This window comes from Blennius ocellaris, assembly GCF_963422515.1.
Source record: "Blennius ocellaris genome assembly, chromosome: 12".
In the NCBI taxonomy this organism is placed as follows: Eukaryota; Metazoa; Chordata; class Actinopteri; order Blenniiformes; family Blenniidae; genus Blennius; species Blennius ocellaris.
The window spans coordinates 6616089-6627560 of record NC_137661.1 but is presented as its reverse complement, the minus strand read 5'-3'; the positions used below and the strand labels follow the sequence as shown (position 1 = coordinate 6627560).

Genomic DNA, 11472 nt, shown 5'->3' with positions numbered 1-11472 from the left:
TGGCGTTTGTGTCAAATGATTGACTTACAAATCTCACTTCTTATCCGTTAAGCTTTGAATGCTCTCAGGCCTATATACATCTAAGAATTACTTGCAGAATATGAAACATCCAGACCAATGAGGTCCTCGGGAAGAGGTTTACAGTAATAAGTGTTCCCAAAGTCAGAAGCAAACAAGGTAAAGTAGATTTTAATTCCTGCGCTCCTCACCTGTGAAACAAACTTCCTGCACACCTGAAGACTGATAACACACTCACTTCTTCTAAATCAGACATTAAAACACTATTATTTACGCAGGCTTTCTAATAAACAATATATCTTACATATTCTTAATCAAACTTTTATTTTATATATTGTCACTTTTATGCTTCCCTTTGTTTGAATGTATTTTATCATCGTAAGATACTTAATCGCCTTGTTTCAATGTATTTTCTTATTTCCTTGTAAAGCACTGTGGATTGCCTTGTGTCTGGATGATGGTATACAAATAGATTTGCCTTGCCTTGGCTTGATAATCCATCAAAATCAAGATAAACCAGGATGTTGCAGTGCCCACACAGCTACACACAATGACTTTGTTCATTTTAGTGCAGGTTTATAAAAGAAACTCAATTTTACCTCTTTATCCATCCATCCATCCATCCACTATGAGGGGAATGATGACCATTCCTGAAAATGTTGTGACATTAGCCGCCTCTGTTTCTCAATCACAGATCACGTTCATGCTTAAGAACATTTTGTTATCAGGAAGTTTGGTTTATTTATTCAAAACAGTTCAATATAATACATGATCACAACCATATTTTACATACATTAATTCAATACACTTTCACAAGTCATGGTTTTAGGTAGCAAAGATGATACTGGTTTTTCAAAACAAGTAATCTGAATAAGTTGAAATGATTTGAATGGATCAAATTGCACTCACTGTAGAGCACAGTATAGTTTATTGTCAACCAAAACAGATTTGATGGTAGTTATTTTGAGATCAAGACAAGTTGTTTTTTTTGAAGTGTGTTATCTCAGACGGAGCGGAGGACAAGAAGAAGGAGACTCATCAGAAGCATGAGTACACTTGGGTGTGATGCTGCAGCTTGGTTGTACGGAGTGAGGTTGCATGTGTTGTAGGGCTCTATGCAGGCGGCATAAGCCAAGACATGTGCAATATAGTTCTGCTCCTGTACGCCGTGGAAAAGGTGTGACATGGGACCTTTGGCGAAGATTGCGACGTCATCTATGCCATGGGTTTCTGAATCAAGAGGGACGGCAGCCTGCTGGAGGTACTCCTTGTCCACTGAGGTCAAATGAAACACAAACAAAAAGAAAATGCAATTAAACTGTTATAACTTATATAAGGGTTGTGAATGTTGTAACCTTTATTGTGAATGTGTGTTTTTACAGAGCTTCTGTATGATCATGGGTGTATTATTATCTATGGTTAGATATTAGTCACATTATTTATTTAAAACAGGCCAGTGGTCTTCAGTTGGGCCCGTCTTTGGAGAACCAGAGATTAATGATAATATTCCACTCTTATCTTTAATACATTTATTGTATAGTAGTCATTTCACAGGATAAGTAATCTGTCAGAACACAATCTCCTCAAAGTTGTTCCTGAGCATGTGTTTCCCAATACTTGATTTGATTTAATCAAGCAATACGAATTAAAGGAATTACATCCTATTTTATTTATTTGTTTGTTTGTTTATTTATTTGCTTCTATAATTTATGTTGATATCCACTTGATTATTAGATGTATTCAATGATATTAATGAGGTCTTTTTTTTAACTAGGCTTGTTGACTTATGATTGAAGGCATTTTCAGAAATACAGCACAGTCATAGTAGAAATACAATGTTCTTTAAGGTTGTGCTGTGGAGACACAGTATCTCCAAGAAGCGCTGCCAGTCAAATAGCATTCAGTGTCGGTATGGTCGGTAACGCTGATAAACCACAAGATGGAGCCAGTTCTTCACTTTGTCTGGCTCAGAGGACGACCAGTCTGCACTTACTTGTGATTGAAGTATTCACATCAGGCCTCATTCCATCCACAATCTTGTGTCCTGGTCCATTCCCATACAGAGCTGTAGTGAAGCGCTTTTTGTCTTCTGCCAGTACACGAGACAGTCCTGTAAAATCACAGTAGCAATTAAACAGGTAGCAGGCGATCCTCTATTTAAAAATAGCTATTTTGGAATAGCTTGTATGAAGGTGTATTTTGTTTTTAATACCAAAAACAGAGTTTCCTCTGGCTGAATATCCTCCAAAAGCAAACATGTGAGAGTGGTCGGCTGTGACCACAGTCAGAGTGTCCAGCTCACTGGTCAGTTCAGCTGCCCGTCCAACTGCATTGTCAAACTCTACAGTTTCATGAAGGGCTTTTTTTGCTTTTCCTCCATGATGGGCATGGTCAATTCTCCCCCTTAAAATAAACAAGAAGGTAATCACGGATGATGAGACATCTCTTGAACATAAAGCAATATTTACTTTAGTTGAATAAACTATATTTTCATTAAAGCAAACAATTACATTAAATACATATTAGTAACAAAATTCAGTGTTCTTGTGAATGTACTGAAAAAAATCTATACATTTAATGCAAAATAAGAACAAGCTATAACAACTTGGAACTGTGATTAACCATAAAAGTTGGTATTTGCAAGTAATGGTTTTCAAAAAATCATCTGTGTACATTTATTGGTCAGAGGAGAGGTTATATCAAATATTCACCCCGCAATCAAATTAGTATTTTGGTGTATGCTGAAGGTGAAGTGGGGATAGCGGGAGAACGTGAATGCAAGTTTGCAGCAATGAAACAGGCAGAACGAAAAAGGAAACACTTATCTTCCACAAAGAGAAAAAATCCATTGGGATTCTTGCGCAGAATCCTAATTGCTTTTTCTGTCATCTCCGAAAGGGAGGGGTCCATTGATGGATCACGGTCCAGCTCATAGCGGCAGTCTTTGGGTTCAAACAGGCCTAAAGGCAGGAAGAAAGCACATGCTACAGCTTTCAAATTGAAAAACAAATACAAAAACATTTAAAACTTTTAATTTGCTCTACTTGAATTCATGTTAAACAGCAAAACCATTAAAAGTCATCTTAACTGAGGCCCTTTATACAATTATTTTGGCAATGAAGCACATTTAATGTCACCCAATGAAACCAGACTATAATTTCCTAAGGGTTATTGTGCTCATTTTCATACATACTTGTTTTAAGAAGAGAAAGAAAAAAGAAAAAAGAAATTCACTTGTGGTGTGGAAAGACTCATCTGTACTCAGGCCTGCATTGTTTAGTCTTTGAGACAAGTATATGCCACTGTGAGAATCAGCCAGACGGCCACATTTGAACACTGAATAACTTTTCTGCATTGACTAAAAAGGCCACACATGTCTCATTGAATCTGTAAGGCGCTGTACTGTATATAATATCCTGATTGAGTTTCTATGACAAAACAAGTAACAGGTGAACAAGCATATTCTTCTTACCCATAAGAAAGTCAGTATTTGCAGGATTGACAGCATCAAGCTCTTTTTTGTTCCAAACATATTTAGCATTCTGCCATCAAGAAACAACAACAAACACATGGCAGGTCATTGGTGAAATTTGTCTTGAAGTACAACAGCACAGAGAGTTAAAGTTGATTGTACATGATTGTACGTCGATTACCTTTTTGTCCTTCGCCCACTCCATAACAAGATTCCGCCCATCATAGCGGCCTCCGTTCTCAGTGGGGTACTCCGGATCTCGCAGGGTGCTGTTATACATGTACTGACGACCTCCACCCAGGATGACCTGTACTCAGACATATGACACGCTTTCTCATTCTGTATTCTGTACTCACACACGATAAGGTTTTAGCAGATTCTCCATATCATTGTATTGTCCCCACTATGTCTCTATCCTTCCCCCCTTGATTTCTTCCTTCGCCGCTCTTCTACAAACACTTAAGAATTTTCTTTTTATCACTTAACGGAGGAGAAGCTTGTTTATTAGAAAGCCTGAGTAAATAATAGTGTTTTAATGTCTGATTTAGAAGAAGTGAGTGTGTTTGCAGTCTTCAGGTGTGCAGGAAGTTTGTTTCACAGGTGAGGAGCGCAGGAATTAAAATCTACTTTACCTTGTTTGCTTCTGACTTTGGGAACACTTATTACTGTAAACCTCTTCCTGAGGACCTCATTGGTCTGGATGTTTCATATTCTACAAGTAATTCTTAGATGTATATAGGCCTGAGAGCATTCAAAGCTTAAATCAGGAAATCTAAACTAAAATTCTGTCCCAAAGATGTTACCAATTGTCGGGGAGATATCTTAAAAATGTTAGTTGTTTCTCTGCATGGGCGCTAAAAGCATCTTCACGTCGAGGCTTACGTCTATCTGGGTGTTGTAAACCAGCTGGTGAGCGATGTCCCGGCAGCCGTTCTCGACGGCCTCCTCAGTGAGGTCAGAGTCTGCGTACCAGCCCCGGTCGGCACTGTGAGCATAGGTTGCTGCAGGGGAAGCGTGTTGCACTCTGGTTGTCGTGACAATCCCAACTGATTTTCCTGAAACGCACAAGATTGTTGTAAAGTCAAGATTGTTCACTTGAGATCATTTGAGATCAACATCATCTGATGTGTTTAGCTTACATAACGAGGTGTTACAAAAGAAAACACTGTGATTCCAGTTCACATGGATATGGGTCTGCGTTTTGTCTTCTTTATTGTGTTTATGTACCAAACAGTGAACAAATAGTAAAACATTAAAAAAAAAAAAACATTTTCTGGAGGCATTTTTGACTAAATGTACATAATCATTATGAGCCATAAAACAAATTTGGGGTAAAAAAAGAAAAAGAAAGAAAAGAAAAGATGATAAATGAAATGAAATGAAAAGAAAAGAAAAGAAAAGTAAAAAATCAGCCCAGAAGCAACTTCCTAATTGTGTACACTACATATTATATAGATGTGGAAGAAGCAAAACAACCCTAAAAACATGTGCAACTAGAAGTACTGTTCCATTGTTTAAATTATTCTCAGTAATAATTAGCATACTAATGAGAATGTAGAAACTGCAATAAATTGCATAATCACTCAACTCCATTTCTCTAAGAAATGGGTGTATCAGGGTGTTTAAAAAGTTTACAATTACAGTTGGTTTTTATATATATATATATATATATAAATAATGTAGGTACCAAACAGACAGTTTCTCTGTTAAAAGCTCACTGACTATTAGAAATGTAGATCAAAAAGTTGTCAGATTACATAATTCAAATTGTGGTCATTCTCAGTCACAACTTTGTATCCAAATATCCGATAATACTACCTTTGCCAATTAAAGCTGAGCGACGGTTATGTTTACGGCTGCGTGTATTTATTAATTAATTGGTTTGTATGTATAAAATATGCCAACTTTTCACACAAATTGTTGACCTGAATTGCATAAAAGTTTTAGAAATGGTTTGTCATCATCTTAGGACCTTTTTTGGCATTGGTGAAGGTTTTCCCTCCACCGAGTCCCGGTTCTAGTATTAGTAGTAGTAGTTTGTTTCTTCCCATCTCTTATAGGAATCGTGTAAATATTCTTTTTTTTGAAAAGCTTTTAGTTAAAAGGAAGATCGATAGATAGATAGATAGATAGATAGATAGATAGATAGATAGATAGATAGATAGATAGATAGATAGATAGATAGATAGATAGATAGATAGATAGATAGATAGATAGATAGATAGATAGATAGATAGATAGATAGATAGATAGATAAACTCCTCAAATGATGTATGTACATGAGAGCTTACCTGCTTTCTTGGCACGGTGCAGAACTGAAGTGACTTCATTGCCATAGGTCGCACTACAGTTGTTCCTTGGGGTGGCGGCTGTGACGCCCAACGTGCCGTAGTTGGCCTTCACTCCACACAGGTAAGCTGTGGCTGTGCCAGCACTGTCTGGCATCTGCTGGTCCACATTGTATGTCTGCAGGGTCATTTTGAACATTAAAATCAAGACATAGCTTTTCAACTCTTTTACAATTATTGTATTTATTTAGATTATCTCCATCAGATAGATTTGCCTTAGTAATATGCACACATCTTTTATTCGAGTGATGCACATTAGATGTAAATAGAATATGCTCTGTTTTCAGCATTTCTCAAAAGATAACCATTTTTGAACCAGTGACTACAAGAAACACAAACCCAAACTTCACTGGAGCTCTCCAACTGTTCCTGTCTTTGACAAAAGTGATGAGTTATATTGTATAGTTTGATTATAGCCGTCTTACTAATTTCAAAATGGTGCTCAAATACTAATTTCGTATGTCTAAAAATAGTGGCGTCATTATGACATGTAACATTATCATGCATTGTCTACAACTATGTTAACAAATGTTTGGACCATGTTGGCTTAGACTCATGTAAAGAGTCAACATGTGTTTGTATTTTGCTTCTTCGAATGAGGATTACAGTTGTGAATGTTGCCCCCGGACTTCTACACCTACATGGATTTCACATGGAAGCACCGATATTAAACTAAAAATGTGAATTGATGTGTTTGATGTCCACGACCATTATAGACAAGCATATTCTGAATGGATCTAATCTCTACAGTATGATAAACAGCCTTAGCTTCCTTAGCTTTTGTTATAATCTGCAGAGTATTTCCTATGTTATAAGCTTGGGCTAAAAATCACCTCCAACGAATCAAATTGCTCAAGTCCTGTATGGACTGTCGGTAGAAGAGTCATAAAACTGTTCCAGTCAACGAGATCAAACAACAGTTGAACCAGCACTATTACCTGACGCTCCTGCTGATAACATTGTGTGAACTGACGTTAGCATAATGCTCGCTCACTATATCCTAATGATCTCCTAAAAGTGTCAAAAGGGTTTCATTTGTCATAGAGGAAATTCCCAGAAGCCATTAGTAGTCTGTTTATGGGCGACGATGTGGGCTGACCTTGGACAGTGCCACGTGAGGAAAGGTATCCATAAACAGATTGGTCTCCTCCCCAGACCGTCCTGCCAACTGACCTTTGAGAATTCGAGCGGCAGTCACTGTTGTTACCCCCATACCTGAAAGCAGGTAGAAACACAGCGCAAACTGAAGTAAAGTAAAGTAAAGTAAAGTAAAGTAAAGTAAAGTAAAGTAAAGTAAAGTAAAGTAAAGTAAAATAAAATAAAATGAAATAAAATAAAATAAAATGAAATAAAATAAAATCACTTAAATAAAATAAAATAAAATACAATTAAAATTAAAATTAAAAAATTAAAAAAATTAAATTAAATTAAATTAAATTAAATTAAATTAAATTAAATTAAATTAAATTAAATTAAATTAAATTAAATTAAATTAAATTAAATTAAATTAAATTAAATCATTGTCCATTGTCTGTGCAAGTTTATTTTCACAATATCATTCAGACACGAGGCAAAAAGAAAGTGCTATACAGAAGCTGGGAAATACATTAGAATTGAATGAAAAAAAGGACACTTTAAAAACCTAAAAGCCAGGGTTTAAACCAGAAACCGCATGTAAAATGTGAACATACAGCAAACAATATATACAGTATATAGGTCCAGATGATCCTAACATCACGTTACACATTTACTTAAGAAGTGAGCTTCATAAATAGTAATGTTTTAAGTCCTGACTTGAATGGCTTTAAAGTTTTAGGTCATTTCAAATAATTAGAAGTTTGTTGGAAAAATGCAGAACAAAGAAGAGATGTATCAATGGCTCTATTAATCATATGATTATTACATAATGTAACGATCACATATTGTAGCATACATACAAAGAACAGAGAGCAATGTTTACACTTCTGTGACATATAATTGTAATTGTTATTTTAAGATAAATAAATGCTTTATCTGAACTCTGTGTCACACATTGTCACGTCTCTGAGCAAAAGGTCTTGACAATAAACTGTCATATCAACTTGATTTCTCTCCGTGGATTAAGGGAGATAAAATATTTCATCATCACAACCTTATCTCTCTGATTGTAAAGTTTAATTTGGAGTAATTATGGTTGTTAAATGAGGACAATCTCAAATCTAAAAGTGAAGTGCATTCTATTCTGTTTAAAGTTCTGGTTAAAATCCACTCAAATACTTTCTAGAAATTTCGTATTTTGAGTGAAGCAAGTGCCTTTGGTTACTTGGTGTGACACAGTTGAACAGAGAACAAGATCGTTGTGATTTGTCATCATAAGCACCATATGTGCAAGGTGAATTTCAATAATTTTCCTCTGGAATTAATACAATATTTCTATTCTATTCTATTCTATTCTATTCTATTCTATTCTATTCTATTCTATTCGGTTCTATTCTATTCTATTCTATTCTATTCTATTCTATTCTATTAAGTGTTACTGATCAATGACAAACAGTGATAAAATCTTATGAGTGCTGCAATCAGCATGAATCATGCGTGTAGGAGTGGAGGCGGCTGTAAACATTAAAGTGGAGATCGTGAATTATGAAGTGAACAGTAGTTATAAATGTATTAATCTGGGTTTCATGGCTTTGAGGTCATATCATGAAATATCACCTTATCTTTTAGGCACCTGTACCTTCAACAACACATTTGATTATTTTTGTACTGAATTGTGATCGAATCAGGTCACTCTGCTTCTTTTTTTCTTCTTTTCCATTAATATAAGTTTGTTACCTAAGTTTAAAAAAAAATCCTTTGCTTTTAATCAAAGTCAGTGTTGTTTCAAAGATGTTGGAAACGTTGGTGTTCTGCAGTGTTGTCAAGTCCACTTATTATAAAAGAACTCAAGCTTCTTTTTATGTGAATATCAGTCGTGTTGTAATGTTTTTTGTGGTGCTGGTTCTAAATGTGTTTACTTCTTTGGACTTGTTCTCATCGCCACATTCCGCACGTACAAACCCTTTTTTTTTTTTTTTTAATGACAAATGTCAGAGCAACAATGGGCAGAATATGGAAAAAAAATGGTTTTCCATAATCAAAAATAATTACAATTTTCCTGGGACATTTTTCATGCACTGATTTGTTCATCAGTCGAGGAGAGACTTTTTTTCCCCTTTTATTTTGCTTGTTCCTGCAGATTATTTAGTTGTAATTATGGGATCGTCTGCAGTCCCTGTTGTACCGTATATATATATATATATATATATATATATATATATATATATATATATATATATATATATATATATATATATATATAATGGTTTAGCACCCTGAGCAAGTTCAGTCTTTATTTCTTGATTAATATTTTTCTTTCACTCATTTTATTTAATTTTCTAAAATGACGTGAGAAAGTCCCTTGATTTCAGTTTATTTTTATAGAAGACTGGTTGCTTCTGTTTGTTGCGAGATTTGGCAACCCTGGTGTTCAGATCAGTTAAAGTTGCATAAAAAAATGGGTGCACAAGCAGATTAAATGGTGGGTTAGCCTCATAGGTGGTTTGGTTCTCATTTTACTCTCAAAGTAGATTATCAGATGTCAGCGTTAATCTCCTAGCCTTAAACAAATATTGCATTTCCCTTTCGATACAATCGTGACCATTTAATGATGAACCTCAACACAATGACGACAAAATGCCCACTTTCAGGCTACGTTAGCCTTTTTTCAGAGTTTTTCAGGAGGAAGACTGAACATTTTAAAGAAACCTCTTGGATAATTGTATGATTCATTCGACTGACTTACCATCCCCCAAAAAGAGGATCATGTTCTTGGCTTGGTGGACGTTACGTTGCATTCTCATGGCCTTGTGGAGAGACTGTTTGGCTTTGTTGTTCCAGTAGCTCGCGTGAAGCTCGTCCTCCACTGGCAATGACAGAAAAAAAGATTGTCGTACTATGCAAATGATGTCGTCATTTTCTTTAAAAACATAAATGTGGAAATTTGATTATGGCACTATGGGGAGATTGAAGTAAAATTCTAAAGCATTAACATTTCTTTTTACACAACAATTTGTCAATTGATTAACAGGATAGCAGCATCACCATCTCACTCTATTTTCTAATTTGATGTACGAATTGAGCCACTGAGCTTGAAACTAACTCAAACATATATATAGACATAGATACAGATATATCTATGTCTATATATAGATATAGATATAGATATAGATATCGATATAGATATAGATATAGATGTAGATATAGAAATAGATTTTTTTTCATGCAGATAATGAGCGGCTGCTATATGTGACAGGTACTTACCAAAAACACACAAAATCCATTGTACTGATATCAAAACCAGTAATCCAGTAAAAGTTAAATTCGTTTTGTTGGCCATGTTTCCAACTGCATCTAGTTTTAGCGAAGCCGACTACAATCGCTCTTATCTCGTCAGTGAGGACCTTTTATAGCTGAAGCTCAGGAGCAAAGGGCAAATGGAGCCTCACATTGCATGCACAAGGTTATACGCTCATTACACAAAGAGCGCAGACCTGCACACCGCGTTTTACCAATAGCCGTCTAATTTCTCTTTGTCTTTTTTGATTCTGAGGACAAGTACACAGCCTAAATAGCAAGCTTGTTGGCAAATGTAGGAACATTTGGAGAGTATCATCCATTAGCTGTGTTTAGCCTCCAACCAACACTTGTTTTAAGGTTACATATCATCACTTGCATAGTTGCACACACGTTTGGGGGGCAATGATGTGTGACAGAAATATATGCTTCTTTCATAGATTGACTACTTCCACTGGTGCGTGGATGTGCCTATGAATGGGTGAATCTGATTAACATCGTAAAGCCCTTTGAGATCAGAGAAAAAAGCTCTATAAAAAGGAAGTCCATTTAATGTGTTCCCTTGTGCAAATATTATTGTATCATAAAACTATCTGATAAAGGTTGACAAACAGGAGATCTGGCCATTAATGACTCATCGACACTATAAATCATATTCGGATTATAATGCTGAGCAAAGCAAGTGTTATGATTTTACAGTTACAATGCATTGCAGTTGTGCAGATAAGGATCACTCACACTTCGCAACACATTGAGCTTCAATGCCCTGGTTGCCTGTGTGTCAGAGGACTGACTCCAAAATCTTACCTCTTGTTTATAAAGCTTTGACTGGACTCGGACCTAAATAAATATCAGAATTACCTGTAGAATATGAAGGGTTTAGTGTTTCAGAGTCAGAAGCAAACAAGGTTTAACAGCTTTCAACACTCCACCAGTGGAACAAGCTTCCTGACACACTCGCCTCTTTAAAATGATGTTACCTTGATCTTAATAAAGCTTTTACTTTATTCCTTTTTTTTAATCTTTTAATGCCTTCATTTAGTTTTAATACGTTTTATTGTATTTTTTTAAATTCCCTTGTAAAGCACTGTGAATTGCCTTATGACTGAATGGTGCCATCTAAATAAACATGTCTTGCCTTAAGCCAGAACTCAATACCTGGAAACAGTTTTCTACAGAGGATTTGAACATTTTTTCAGGTGTGTGATATTTTCCAGCTGTGTATTTTGAAAATATCATCACTCTTACGTCAACTGGCCT

At 35.6% G+C, this 11472-nt stretch overlaps 1 protein-coding gene across 1 annotated transcript; it reads right to left on the bottom strand.

The window, feature by feature from the left end:
* Positions 1-1021: 1021 nt before the first annotated feature.
* Positions 1022-10255, bottom strand: LOC308137115 (alkaline phosphatase-like; the record flags this gene model as incomplete). Its single annotated transcript, XM_080505689.1, has 11 exons — positions 1022-1293; positions 2012-2128; positions 2231-2421; positions 2840-2978; positions 3491-3560; positions 3672-3797; positions 4373-4545; positions 5782-5956; positions 6938-7053; positions 9662-9781; positions 10180-10255. 11 exons carry the CDS (start codon positions 10253-10255, stop codon positions 1022-1024), a joined length of 1575 nt encoding a protein of 524 aa, XP_080361815.1.
* Positions 10256-11472: the final 1217 nt, after the last annotated feature.